We start from the raw sequence: 16,087 nt of genomic DNA on the forward strand, positions 1-16,087 counted from the left end.
AATTTCAAAATATTTTGTTAAAGAACAATTTATTTCATGATAACACAGTCCTATTCTTCACATTCTACTAACAATTTATGTAATATGTGTTTTGTACAGATACATCGCATGAGCAACCTATACCGCACTTTACCTACTCGAATATATTCAATACGCAGCAACCTTGCAAATGCCCTGCTTATATAAAGACTGTGTTAACAGGGTACTCAAAAGAGGCACTCAAATGTTAATTGAAGTATATATCACTGAAGACTTTAACATGAAAGAAATATTAAAATTCTTGATCACATATTATTTTAGATAATAAAAAGATATTTGCTTCTTTCTATCTCTTTATTTCCTTAAAGTATGTGTGGGTGGATACAGAAATATGTATAGACGCACATATACACATTTATAAATAGTAATTATATAACATAAAACATGTAAAAATGAGTTTCTAGTAATGTGTCTGCAAATAAATTTAAAAAAAAGATGGAAACCAAAGCCATTATTCCCTTAATTTTGGAATGCATGGCGAACAGGTCCTCTCTATTTAGGTAAAATGACATACACACTGGCTGTCCGGGGTATATGCAATGGTCACTTTGTCAGTGGCTGCTCCCTCGGAACAGTGATGCAGACATTTGGACATAAAATATCAACACTGAAAAAGTATTTTTCACATTTATTACATATTACTTTAATATGAAAAGCAACTGTTAAAAACAATGCAAATCAATTCAGTATTAGAGAATGAATATGATGATTCTTTACACTTATCTCTCTGTTTAATTTCTGTGCAAAATTGTTTGCTGGGTCAGTAACATGTACAATGATATTAAAATTTTTAGTTAATACTAAGGCAACAGATTGCCAGTGAAAAAAAATTTGTTCATTCTAATTATATATAAATTCTAATTTTATACGTTTTGCTTTAGTTCCTATAGTTGCAAAAAAACTCCCAGACTATAAAAGTTTACTGTAAATTTAAATTACTTATCAAATATTAATACATTTACCAAATAAAAATTAGTTCTATTTTGAAGGTTTAGGAATATTTCATCTAATCATATAAATAGTAATTTATCTAAAGTCCCAATTTCTGATTATTAAAAAAGACAAATTAAGTTTTCAGACTATATAACTTCAACGGTTAAGAGGGCACAGCACAGAGATGCATACACAATAATTTAAATTGCTTCTTTCCTCAATCCTATTTTTAAAATAATTTTTCTAAAGAATTAGAATGTTAATGGATATAAGAAATGTAGCTAAATTAACAAGCAATAAAGTTCAAGTCTATGATGTTTCTCAAGGCACAGAAGACGCTACATAAACTAATTACTACAGTGAAAACATCCTCAATGCTTGTGAAAAAAAAAATCACTCTACTAGAAAAGCACAGAACTAAGGGCTGCTAATTTGAAAGCAGAAAAAAATATAAGAAAATCAATATTGTACATATACTACAGTATCCTTTTACTGCTTCTTGATCATATTCTCATAACAAAAATTAATATTTAAAGAATAAAATGAAGCAGATTATAATAATTTAAGGACAGCATATTTATTTCCTACAGAATTAAATGACTTACTATTATTAATATTAAAAACATGCTACCCACTCACAGACCAAAAAAGGAAATCTGAAGGACGTCAATCCTGTACTGTCAGATGTTATTAAGCATTTCAAGAGAAGGTCTATAACATGCAAGAAATATTTGCGAAGTATCAATAGGGGACACTGTGAGGGATTCACAAGTCAGTAAATCTTTCCTTAAATCTACTCTAAGTCTTTAGTCCTCCTAATTTTTGAATATCAGCATACTTTGTTTAGGTGAACAACAACTAGACCAGATAGAAAGTGATCTGTGTAAGTGCATGAGTATGTTCAGACACCCTCATTGCGTCTAAAAGAATTCAGAACACACCCATGAGCTTTCCTTGGTATAAAATCTCTTTTCTACTCAATATTCCTTACAATGTATATTTGCCATTTTTTTTTGGCAAAGTACATGAAGAATTGGGTATATAAGTTTTAAGTCTTGAAAATCTCCAATCATCAACATAAACTCATCTAAAATGTTTTGTGGTTTTGTGTTTTTTTATTTCTGAGGTGGGTTTCTCTGTGTGGCCCTGCTGTCCTGGAACCTGCTCGGTAGCCCAAGCTGGCCTTGAATTCCCAAGAGCTGCCTGCCTCTGACTCCTGAGGACTGGGGTTAAAGGCATGAGTTCCAGCAGCCTTGTATGTCATGTGATAGCTCTTTAATGTCATATGCATCTCTCTTTTCCTACATTTTGCTCTAGTTTGCTCTGAATTTTATGTGAGTGCTAGAGATTGAATTCAGGACTTCCCACAAGGAGAGATTTTACTGGCTGAACTAATCCCTCTTAAATCTTCATTTAAAAAATTTTAATTGACTTATTTACCTTCCAAGTCTGTTATCATAGTCATTTACATTTAATCACTAGCATTACAAATATTCATACTTACTTAAATTGGCAGTTTATCCCAGATAGTAATGATGTGAATAATAGTTCTATTACTTTGAATTACACTACTTTAATTTCCTCCTTTTTCTTCCTATCTGCATTAGATATTATCGCCTAAGTTAAGCTGTTAAACAGCTTATCACAAAGCAACTTAATGAATTATGCAATATTTATCATCTTGTAACTATGCTTACACTTACGTCCTCATTATACCAGGGTGTATTAACATAACAACATACACTTTGGTATCACACAGTGGGGCTCTAGCTCCAGTTCCATTAACACTTAAAATCTTCTTACAATGAGAACAATACTTTGACCAAGACAGTGTCACAATAAGAATGACACAACACACACAAGGTAAGAAGCACACATATATGTAAGAGACTACTTTAAGCAGAACAAGGTAAGAAGCACACATATATGTAAGAGACTACTTTAAGCAGAACAAGGTAAGAAGCACACATATATGTAAGAGACTACTTTAAGCAGAACAAGGTAAGAAGCACACATATATGTAAGAGACTACTTTAAGCAGAACAAGGTAAGAAGCACACATATATGTAAGAGACTACTTTAAGCAGAATGATTACACCAGACAAACGCATTCAGATTAGACATCAAGCAATACTGAAAGACTATGAGCAAATTACAGCATTTAACACTGCACAAACAGCAAACATGAGTGAGGATCCTTAAAGTAGTCCTCACCACTCAGGAGCTTACGTGTGAAATCAATCAATCTCTCTCTCTCTCTCTCTCTCTCTCTCTCTCTCTCTCTCTCTCTCTCACACACACACACACACACACACACACACACACACACACATGCAGGTTGGAGGTAAATAAAGGAAACAAAATTCAATGATAGTTGTAATGAGAGAAAGAATTAAGCCCTTTCCACTCTTACAATGTGCAACTTTAAAAAGAGAAGAGGGGAACCTAATTCACCTATCTGCTTTTGACCATCCTGACAGTAGATATCAATTTCCAAGTATTTCATACCAATGCTACTTATTAGTAATGTCATAGGAGCACTTAGTGAAAAAGAAAGTTATATATTAAAGTAATACCTTCATGACCACATTCTAGTAAATAATGACAACCATTCTACTGTAATATCAAGGAATTCTAATAATTCTTTCAGTCGAAGAGTTACTATTTCGAGAAATAAGTCTAAAATGCACATCTTATATCAACACAACAGTGCCATCAATCAAAACAAAGGATCCAGAGGCAGACATAACATAAAGATAACTCCAAACTGTCAATATAACGAACATTTACACCTGTTCCTGAACGCATAGTAATTCTAGTTTCTTAAATATTGGGTGAAATTCATTTTATATAGCAGTGTGAATAAGAAAAAACTAACCATTTTAATGTCTTACTTCTTTGAAAGGAATTTGGTAGGTTTGGTTTTAATTTATTACTTACTGCTACTGACAGATCAAAATAAGCATCAGGAGCCTCACTCCTGCCAAATTCTATTCTCATTACACCGAAGCCCTTAAGCATTCGAGCACTTTTGAAGTAAAGGTGATAAAGGTACTTATTACCTCAGAACTGAGAAGCCTTAATTAAAGAAAGTCTATAATGAAGAGACAGTGCAGCTACGATGCTTTTAGAATCCATCTCTCACTTACGTCAACAGGGACCAGAAGGCTCTTGCCAAGATGCTGATTGAAAGAGAGGCACCAGGCTTCGGTGTAGCCATTCATGTTAGGAACATACTTCCTTATTGTCTCCTCGTTCAGTCTCAACCACACACCATCATCATTGTGGATCTAGGGGGAGAAGAAAGCAAACAGGCTTGCCTTCTGCAAGCATCTGCCAGCTAATGAGGACTGACAGAGAGCAAAGCGGGTAGGGAGGGGTGGAAGTAGAGATTCTGGATCTGTTTTAGAAGATAAATTGAGAACTTGAGGCAAAGACTATCAAAGCAACATGACCCTTTTCATGGGGGCATTGTGAAAGTAAATCTCTCATGAAAAATAAAAGGGAAATCACACTTAAGTTAAACAATCTAACAGCAAAATTAACAGTTTCTCAAAGGAACATGTCTTTTAGCAGGTTACTTGGTTGTACAGCAGAAAAATATTCCTTGGACTTTACAAAGTTGAAGCAGTCCAAGAAATACATTTCAAAACAATTCTAAAATTCATTTAAAATTTTTCTATCTTTAGAATGTTATAGTTCTACAGGTTCTGACTACTATGTTCAACTAGTTTTATCATGCTCAAAGTGCACTTTTCCCAGTTTTAACTGAAAAGGGAGAATAAAATAAATATGTAAACCTCAATGGAAATATCCTATAAATATTTTTCCAAGGATTTCCCAAACTGTTTGAAACATATGCCTTGAAACATAGATGGTAATTGGCATTCAACTATCAATCATGCAGGGAAAATTCTCCAGCCACCTGTCACATCTTTCTAAGTGATATCTCTTTCTAATAGATTTGTATAGATAAATATGTTTATCAAAATTATATTATAGGTTACTATTGTCAGAAATCATGAGTAGAATTTTAGGTAATGCACTATTCCTAGTAATCCTATGAAGCTTGAGTCAACAATGAGCTATTTCTTTTGGAGTTATTGACAAGTGACCCAAATACCTTCAAACATTATTAGGCTACTGTCAATGTTCTTGGTGACCAATTGACAGTAAGACCCTGTTGCTGAATAGATCACAATGTGTCTCACAGAACACAGAGATATCAAAGCTGGTGCTCGCCTGGAAGCATCATCATTAGTGGCTACCTCTCATAATGTTGGTAAGTACTATGCACACTACCAGAGGAGAAAAGGAATTACACAGCTGCAGCACGATTGTGTAGACCAGAAACCTGTGACCAGATAGATCATACTACTATTACCATTCTAAATGGACATAGAATTCAATTGATGCCTAACTGACCTATAGATACATACAAGCACATTTATCCAATCTCTGCTGCTTCTGCTTCTGCTTCTGCTTCTGCTTCTGCTTCTGCTTCTGCTTCTGCTTCTGCTGCTTCTTCTTCTTCTTCTTCTTCTTCTTCTTCTTCTTCTTCTTCTTCTTCTTCTTCTTCTTCTTCTTCTTCTTCTTCTTCTTCTTCTCCTTCTCCTTCTCCTTCTCCTTCTCCTTCTCCTTCTCCTTCTCCTTCTCCTTCTCCTTCCTTCTCCTTCTCCTTCTCCTTCTCCTTCTCCTTCTCCTTCTCCTTCTCCTTCTCCTTCTCCTTCTCCTTCTCCTTCTCCTTCTCCTTCTTCTTCGCAGAACATGATAACTAAGAGTTTCTCCTCTGGTAGTGTGCATAGTACTACCAACATTATGAGAGGTAGCCACTAATGATGATGCTTCCAGGCGAGCACCAGCTTTGATATCTCTGTGTTCTGTGAGACACATTGTGATCTATTCAGCAACAGGGTCTTACTGTCAATTGGTCACCAAGAACATTGACATTCAGGATACAGAGAAGAGACTTCCCAGTCTGAAATGGGCCATCTACAGCCCTTTGCCCAAGTCCCAGGAATCATTTAGGCAGGCAGTAAGGAGGGATCGAAAGGCCCAGAGGTGGTAGATGATGACAAGGACCAGCGTTTCCAGGCCACAACAGTGCAGTTGACACAAGAACTGATGGTGGTTGAGAAAGCACTAACAAGACCTTCATGAGTATAAGCCAGAAAAGATCCTAGATGGAGAATGGCCCCACACCCTGTCTAAGAAACTATCGGCAACTGGCAGTTTCTGGAAGAAGCAGAGTCAGTCTTTAAGGGCACAGCCCTTGGGAGGTGGAACACTTTCTAGTGAAGACCATCAAGAGTTTAGGGCCAGCACAGCTTGGACTTGATGGGTTGAAAAACAGAAGAAGGGCTAGAGCGATGGCTCACTGGTGCTGAGTGCCCTACAGATGACCGGAGTTTGATTTCCAGCATCTGCTTGGTGTCTCAAAACCATCTGTCACTTCAGTTCCACTGATGCTCTCCTCTGACCTCCACAGGCACACATATGGTAAACAGACACACATGCCGGCAAAACATCCACAAACATAAAATGATTAAATTAATAATAATAATAATAATAATAATAATAATAATAATAATAATAATAATAATAAAGCAAAAAAATGGTACAAAGTGGGTAGGTTGGGACCGGGAGATGTAGGTGGAAGGAGCTGCCAGAGGGAATGAATATGATTAAAATACTTTGTAAGAAAAAACTCAAGGAATTTAAAAAATTAGATAAAAAATTTCCTAAACTGTTTAGAACCCAATAACATTAAAAGTTTCCTTGTTATTGTGCAAACATTACAAAAATTTTCTGTCCAAAATAAATTACCCATATTTATTAATTACCTCATCAATAAAAGTGATAGTTCCATTAACTTTCACTATTCCAATCTGTTCACTCTGAAGGGAAGGGTGGCTCCGGATGCGGAGACCAGCACTGTCCTTGGCCACAAATTTTCGAATCTGAGAAAGGAACAGATGTGACAGTGACAGAGAACACACAGACTCTGTAAATGTTACTCAGAAAATGAGAAAACCAAGAGAGTTAAAAGAAGTACAATCTCAATGTTTCCTCACAGTCATAGCTAAGTTTCCTTAAAACAGCAATAAAAGTGTACTTCCAAGTACTGAAGAATATTTGACATCAGTGTATTAAATATTTATGATTTCCCACTTCAATTATTAAAAATATACAACAAAAATACAAATGGCAACTTTTTAGAAGGACAAAATAAAAATTACGTTGTCATAGTTCTTAACAGTTTACTTAAATTCCTTTAGCTGGTTTTTAGATATAAGGAAATTAGTGCTTCTTTTAATGATACAGAATGTTTTAACCTTGAATACTCACATGTAATTTCAGTAGACTTTCTGTTAATAGTAAACTTTTAATATCAGAATGCATAGAATACACTCATAAACAATAAAAAAAATAAAGACACAAAAAAAGCAAAATTTACAATTTGAGAGGAATAATTCTTAAGAACTGCTCTTCAGACTGATTTAAGGGTAGTGGAAATTAAAATACTGCAATAAATCAAATAAAACATTAGATATTTGAAGCTACTTTGAGGCATGAATGAAAAATTTAAATATCTGACCAATTCCACTTTTGATTTGTCCTACACTCACCTTATTTGGTTGAGGGTCAGCCTTTGGCTTGACGAGCTGAGTTCCTGGTGGAATCATCCCTTTTGGTGGGTCTTTCACTTTTACTTCAAGGCCAGCATCTGTAAGAGAAGTAGTGCTATTAATATTTGACTACAAAGATGAGGACTGTGAAATCTAGCCCATATATATATATTGTGTGTTTTCCCACCATGTCTGTCTAGTCACTCCATTCATGTCTGATGCCTGCAGAGGCTAGAACAGGGCATTATGTCCTCTAGGACTGGAATTTCGGGTACTGTAAGCCAACATGTAGGAGCCCAGAAAGGAGACTGGGTGCTCTGGCAGTGTATTCGGTGCCCTTAATTGATATTTATCTGAATTCTGCTTTTTTAAAAAAGTCGGTTGATACCAAATGGAAAAAATGGGAAAAAACTTTAAATGAGGTCCGGAGATTGCCAAAGAGCACTTCCTAGCCTTTCCCGAAGTGTGTAAAGTGAAGAGGAGGGGAGGCTCCCATTATGTAAGAGCATATAGAATGATCACGAACAAATTCAAATCATAATCATAATCATAATGAATCCTGGCTTTCTGACACGTGCTAGTCAGCAGCAACAGGTGAGAAGACCATTCACCACCCACCATGGAAGCCTTGACACAGTGACTGACAGCAGGGCACGGATGACAGCGTGAGGCGTGGATGGTCATGTGATCACACAGCCGATGGGAGACACAGTGCTCATGCTGGGCCTCTTAGGCTCTTACGTGCAGCAGTGTGTTCATGTGTGAGACAGGAAAGACAATACTATCTACTCACAGTGTAAGGATTAAATGACATAAAATGTTTACCCAACAATGTACATGTATTGAATACTCAGTAACATTAGGCACTATTATTATCTGCCCTTGTCTGTGGCCAAGAAAGGTCCCAGATTAAAGACAGCTTGGAAAAAGGCTGAGTTAGGAAAAAATAGTGGAGGTGAGTAGGAAAGCAAAGGGGATGGTTCTACATTAATGTGTGCCCATCTCAGTTTCACTAGAGACAGTATCCGCATGCCATTGGTGTGTGAGATTGAAGACTCTTCTAAATTTAAATTTACATTTTTCAAGCAAAGATTAAAATTCATTATGGTATTTTTTTTCCTTTTTTATACATTGAAAATAGATTTTCTTTCATATGATATATCACAACCAGTTTCCCCTCTCTCCATCTCTCTTAGCTTCCCCTACCTCCTCTCTCCCCCATATCCATTTCCCATTTCCTCTGCAAAAAGGGCCTCTAAAACAGAACTGAACAGGACAAACGAGAGAATGAGACAAAGCAAAAGCCCTCGTATCGAGGTTGGACAAGGCAACCCAATAGAAGGCAGAGTCCCAAGAGCAGGCAAAGGAGTCAGAGACACAGCCACTCCCACTGTGAGAGTCCCACATAAACCCTAAGCTGAGAGCCCTAACAAGACTGTTCTTGGGTTTCCCTGCCCACTCCTCACTTTGCTCTCCCTTTTGAGAATAAAGGAGACTGCGGCAAAGGCTATGAACCAGTGTCTCTGCTGTCACAGTCTGAATTCCAGACTCCAGACTGCACGTACCTAAGGAGAAGAGCTCTCTCTGAGTACCTTCTACACTTGTGTCATAGGCCCTCTCATTTCCCCTGCCTTTCTCTGCCACTTGCTGTCCTCACAGTCTCCTATCTAGGTCGCAGCCTATTCCTACTCTCATTCATCCTAACGTTAATATGAAGGCGGCATGTGAGGGAACCAGGCAATAGCTTCTGCTTTTACAATCTGGATGACCTCACTTAGTGCAATACTTTCCAGACCCATCATTTTCCTGCCAAATGAACAACCTGGTTCTTTATAACTGAGTAAAATCCTACTGTAAGCACACACGTTTTCATTGTCCATCCATGGGCATCTAGACTGCTCCACCCCTTGTATATGAATGACGCTGAGGGAAGTGAAAGGGCAAGCAGCTGTGTGTGTATCACGGGGCTTTGACATCCCTGCACAAGTCTGTATTTCCAGTCTACTGAAATCACTTTGAAATTATTTTAAGTTTGCCTGTTTAATCCAGCAACACATACAATTTTAATGCTTGATAAAATTCTTTTCTAGAACCAAGTTTTGCTAAGAACCACGTAAATGTGTGCTGACCTGGATGACTTAGCAATGTGGTAAAATAAGAGACTCTAGCAAAGACATTATAATGTACACATCTGATTAGTTATAAAGTCTACATGCCAAAATGTAAATTACCCTTTTATCTCCAATGAGAATGTGTTTACAGTACAGCTTCTTCATAAAGGGTATTCTCATGTTATGTTACTATTATAGTTACCCTTTCATGACATCTATATGTGACATTTTTAATCTACTGTTATCCTTTTACATGGAAATTATACAATGAAGCATTAACACATCATAGGAAATCAAAACTAGTGAGAAATAAAACACTTTAAGTAATAATATCTGCTAAGTAGGCACTCTATGCCAGTCACTGATCTAAACCAGGTCACCTGTGAACTGTATGGCATCTCCTCCTACCAGGTGAGGAGGATCGATGGGGGTTGCGGTGGGTGGGGTGGGAGGGGTGGGTGGCATACACAGGACAACACAGGGATAAAGAGGGTATCACACTTCATTGACACACTAGAAAAGGAGAGGGGTTATGAGAGTCCCAATGAGTAATTACATACCATACATCATCCTCGAAAAATATGATGTTTGCAATGTAGTCATAAAATACTCATTATGAAGGAGGAAATGAGGCCACAAAGTAGTTATCAAACCTATTTCTATGTATGTCACAAGGGTATGCAACACAACGATGATTTTAATTCTAGTTCTCTGCAGCAACTTCTTATTTAAAACTATATTTACCTATTTCAATGCCATCAATGGTCACATGAACAGTGTAGAGCCCAATAGCCCCTGGCGTCCAATTTGCACAGTAAGTTCCATCATTATTGACACGAATGAGCATGTTTTCACTGGGCCTGAATAAAAGGTGGACAGCAAAAAATTTACATTTGATTATGCAGTTAACATCATTTACTACTTCTGTGAATATGTGTGTGTGTGTCATCACACTGCCAGGGAACCTGTAGCTGTCCTAGCATGTTCCCCAACTCATTCTTTCCCTTATAGCCCCATTACTTCTCCTTCACACACTCGGCTGACTGATTTCACTTTTCCCTTCTGTGGAAATAGAAAACAATGGTTATAATCTCCATGAGGAAATCAGATTGTGAGGCAAGTTTTGCCTCATTTTCCCTCCTGTTACAATGGCAGGAACAAGGTGGTTGTTATCTAAAACCAGGGCTTTCCTTGTGGATTGGGTCCCCTCAACTGACGCAATTTCTGTCATACATCACTCATTTCTCCTACTCTACTAGGCCCTTATATTGCTAGAAAACACTACCATTTCCCATCTTAATTCTCCCTCCTTGGCTGTCTCTTAGCAGCACCAATAGTTGGCAGCCTTCACTTTCCTGAAACACTGTCTACTTGTTTCTGACCTCTTGGCTTTCCTCTTCCTCACTAGTCATCTTTCTCCAGGGCTCTGCTGGCTTCTCTTCTCCTGGTGCTCTTTAATTCATGGAATACCCAGGGTTTGATGCCCATCTTCGTTTTCTGAATCATCTTTGTAACTGGCCAACTATTGCCATCATTACTGTGAGTACCATTTCTACAGAGACGGCTCCCACATGCACTTTCCCTTGACTTTACACTGTGTGCAGCTGCACGGGCATATCTCTGCTTAAATATGAAGTATCTGAGAAGTAATTTGGAATTTCAGTCTTAACATATCTAACAAAAGCTCCTATCTCCTAACCAGCACGCACCTTACAGAGCAATACATCACAAAAGAACATAAATACTCGCTCACTTCTAGGACTTCTTGATCCCCATAAAAATTATACTAGGAGTCGGTCAATACTTTATCTAACAATTTTAGTTTCTGAAGCTAAAAGTCTGTCATAACTGCTTACTTTGATCATTTCTGTGTAAAAGTAGCTAAACACAATGAGTAAAGTTGTGTTCTAGTAACTTTTATAAGAACAAGCAGCAGAAAAAATTTGGTCTGTGAATCAAAGTTGGCAGGAATCTGTTCTACAGAGTTGCTAAAGCCAAAAAAATCTGTTGTCATTTTTTAAAATATGTTTTTAATTTAAATAGAATTATCTTACTTTCTTTTTCCCTTTCTTCCCTTCAAACCAACACTCCCCACTCTCAAAATGATAGTCATTTTCTTTTGTTATTATGATCATGTATGCGTGCATATATAAATATGTATGCATATGCAACACACACACACACACACACACACACACACACACACACACACACACACGGGCATGCATGCACACATGCCCTGCCAAGTCTGTTTTGTTGTTCCTGTAGTTACAGTTTCCGGGCTGACCACCCTCAGGCGACAGGCTCTACTGAGTCTACTTCAGCACTCTACCCCAGTCTGTATTGCCTACCCATTTCTAACATTTCTCTGCTGCTTTTCTTGCTTTCCGTTAATTTACCTCAGAAGAGCTACCACAACGATCTTCTAATAACTTTAAGGTTTTTGTTTAAAACTCATGAAATGAGTTGGCTTAAAAGAAAATCCAAGCTACACATTAAGCACAGCCTGCCTGCCAGAACACGTAAAACACAACCGTGTGGCTCTTGGACGCATCACCAATGATGAGTGATGCCCTCTTCTCAGTACCCCCATCGTTTCTCTGTCTGCTCTCCTAAGACATCAAGCTCAACCTGCCCCAGGTCTTCCGCAGTTAGAGTGAACTCAACTATTTAAACATCTAAATGCTAACCCTAGGGCTGCCTCTCCCATACTGTAACATTTTGACAAGCTGTCACAATCCCAATACTGACTATATCATATAATTTTTCTTATTATTACTTTGGTCACCTTTAATAGCTTGTTCTGTATAGTAATGAAATACCAGAAGAACTGGGGCCATGTTTATCTTGTTTGTAAGTGTTCCTGTGGCCTGTTATAGAATCTCCCACATAGCAAATGGTCAACGGTGAGAGCTCAATGCTCAGTGAATACACGAATCTGTTTAGAAATGTCAGTCACCATTTCTGTTAGGTTCAAACACATAATGTACATAATTTTCTTCACTCTCTCCCGTTCTCCCTTAATTTCTCTTCTCTTAATCTCTCCATTTTTCGTTTTTCATCTTTCTTATTTGACACGGGGTATTACTATCTACCTCAGGCTATGTAGAGACTTGTTATGAAGTCAATGATAACAGAAAACTTGTACAGAGCACAGTACGGCTAGGTCCTCCTAATACTCTTGCCTTAGTTTCTTAAGTGTAGGATTATAGCTGTGTGCTATTACACTCAGTTTGATTTTGTTCTTAGTCAGTTTGCTATAAATATATAATGTCCACATTTATTTTATTAAACTCACTGTTTTTTACTTGGGCAAAGCTTGGAGCTATAATAAAGCCAGAAACAAAATACTACATGTCTATTTCCAAGGATAGGACTTTACAAATTTGACAGAAAACACTGTAGATTGTATACTGTAATCTTACCTTGAAAATAAATAAAAATAGTGTAAAGTAACTGTTATGGTTCGAATATGCTTGGCTCAGGAAGTGGCACTATTAGAAGGTGTGTCCCTGTTGGACTGGGTGTGGTACTGTTGGAGTAGGTATGTCACTGTGGGACCCTCATCCTAGCTGCCTGGAAGCCAGTAATCTGCTAGCAGCCTTCAGATGAAGATGTAGACCTCTATGGTTCCTCCTGCACCATGCCTGCCTGGATGCTGCCATGTTCCTACCTTGTTAATAATGGACTGAAACTCTGAACCTGTAAGTCAGCCCCAATAAAATGTTGTCCTTTATAAGACTTGCCTTGGTCATGGTGCCTGTTCACAGCAGTAAAACCCTAACTAATAGAGTAACCTAAATCAATTTCTAATTCTCAGTCAAACCTAATCAATTTTAATAAGGTCATCTGAAATACAGCATGGTGCAGCCCATGGGCAATTGTGCTCCTTTAGATTTGCTTTGGATCTCTTCCCAAGTCTATAGAGGTAACTGCTGAACTAACCTATTTTTTATTTCTGTATTTTAATTAATTAATTATTTCACTTCATATCCTTATCTCTATCCCCTGCTTCTGTTCCCCCTTTTATTCTCCCTTCATCCCCTCCCGTTTTCCTCTGAGAGGAGATACCCACTGGGTATCCCACCACCCTGGCACATCAAGTCCCTGCAGGGCTAGGCACATCCTCTCCCATTAAGGCCAAACAAAGCAACTCAATTAGGGGAACATATTCCAGACAGGCAAATTTAGAGACAGCCCCTACACCAGTAATTAGGGGACCCACATGAAGACCGATCTATACTTCTGCGGTTTCTGTTCAGGGAGCCTAGGTCCAGCCGGTGTGTGCTCTTTGAAGGCTCTGAGGAGTCAATGGCATTTGACGTTAGCTGAGAATCATAGCAGTGGAGATATGGAACCTGGAGAGGCCTCCTCCTCTAGCTAAGCAGGACTCCGCCTAGAGGGATAACGACATCAAACCACACACAAACCTTTCGATCCAAAATTTATCCTGTCTACAAGAAATGCAGGGACAAAGAGCAGAATCAGGGAATGGCCAACCAACATCTAGCCCAACGTGAGATCCACCCCAGGGACAATTACCAAGCCCTGACACTGTTAATGGTACCTGTCATCCTTGCAGACAGGAGCCTAGCACGGCTGTCCTCTGAGAGGCTCCACCAGCTGCTGATGGAGACAGATGCAGAGACCCAGCCACACACTGGACAAGGCTTTGGGACTCTTATGAAGGAGATGGGGGAAGGACTGAGGGCCCTGATAGGGAGTCCACAAGTTGACCAACACAGTCAAGTAACCTGGACCCTTGGGGGCTCTCAAGTATCTATTTTTAAAAGAACTTTTCCTCCCAGAGATGCTGACACATGTCTACCATCCAAGCCCATGGAAGGTTATAGCAGGAATATCACAAATTCAGGGCCATCTCAAGCTAAAAAAAACCATATTTTTAAAACAAACCAAAACAGAACAGGGAACACAACCCCCCCAAAACTAAAATCAATAAACAGAATTCAAACTACCCCTACAAACCAAAAATATAAAAACGAAAGAAATCCAACTTAGATCTAAAGTCAACAGAATTAAACAGAAGTTGAAAACTGTGAGACATCAAAATTAACAAGTGCAGCACACAGAACTCTCTCCACAGCTCACTAGGAGGAGAGTAAGGCAGACTGTGGAGCAGCTGGCTGGGATGGCACCCACTGAAATCCTATCACTACAGAAAACTATGCTCAAGGTCAAGCTGGGCTACATAATTGGATCCTGTCTAACAAACAGAACAATAATCATTTTAATAGAATTAAAAAAGGCAGAAATTACACTAATCAACACTAGCCAACACAAGGTATACAGTCTGGTACAAGATAATCTTATTCTAGCATCTTTATGTTGTATATTAGCATTGTTATATAGATGACTAAAAGTAAATCATGCTGGACAATCTACATATTTTAGTATGTGGAAAATCTTAATTAGATATTTCAAAATACTGTAGTAAAAGACCATTTTAGAAAACAAAGTTAGAACCCATCACTGGTACCAGTATCTACCTAGTTAGCATGTACTGTCTAGTTGGAGTATCTGTGCTACAAGATGACTCCATTTAACTCTTTTATATATGTACACATGTATGGACACACACACACACACACACACACACATACACACACACACACACACACACACACACACACACACGAGTAGGTTGTCACATGACTTTTTCAAAAGGTGGTTAGTGTTTGTTATCATTCCTGAATTGCATCTTCTGCCTGCCCGCCACCCTGCAACCCATTTAACTCTTTCTGTCCCATTGTTCCCTTTATAGTCTGCTTTATATTAGTGTATTCTATGTCTCCTCTCTTGAGTGACTCCCTCACGTGAATCCATGGGCCCTCACGAGTTTCCTAACCCCTCTCTCTTTTGAGCTCCTGGCCAGTGGGACATCATAGGTCCATATATGTTATAAGCAATTGTCTTTGCTATTGGAACCCTCCAAAAGTTAACAGTAATACCCTATTTTGAAGGCATCATGTACTTAAGTTATAAAACAAAGAGAAATCAAGACAGTAACTGAGCTGGAAGCTTCCTCCCTACCCACTCACCTTACAGTACTGGGAGGAATGATCATCAGTCCCATCCAGCTGTGAGCCTTCGAGAGCTACAACATGATTGGCCTGACAAGAAATGCCCACTGGTGCCATAGCAACATAGACATCATGGGAACGACCCATACTGGTTGGATCTAAGTCCTGCTCTACAAGATGAAATCTAGATCTGGTAAGATTAATGGAGCCAAGAACCTGTGGCTAAATAGGCCATAAGCCATAGGGGATATAACGAAATATCACTATGGTGTGAAATGACTACTAATTATTATATACCCATAGATCTCAACTCTTATCCAAGAAGCTTCTTACA

The 16,087-nt window shown here is 38.3% G+C and overlaps 1 protein-coding gene across 34 annotated transcripts in view; it reads right to left on the bottom strand.

The window, feature by feature from the left end:
* Positions 1-16,087, bottom strand: part of Mycbp2 (MYC binding protein 2) — a 238,672-nt gene that overhangs the window by 67,310 nt on the left and 155,275 nt on the right. For all 34 annotated transcript variants that reach the window (NM_001106055.2, XM_087585430.1, XM_087585423.1 and 31 more), the window contains 4 exon segments: positions 4,122-4,262; positions 6,816-6,932; positions 7,602-7,699; positions 10,457-10,572. In NM_001106055.2, the coding sequence (NP_001099525.2) occupies positions 4,122-4,262; positions 6,816-6,932; positions 7,602-7,699; positions 10,457-10,572 (472 nt within the window).

The sequence above is a fragment of the Rattus norvegicus genome, chromosome 15, assembly GCF_021556685.1.
Source record: "Rattus norvegicus strain SHRSP/BbbUtx chromosome 15, alternate assembly SHRSP_T2T, whole genome shotgun sequence".
NCBI lineage: Eukaryota > Metazoa > Chordata > Mammalia > Rodentia > Muridae > Rattus > Rattus norvegicus.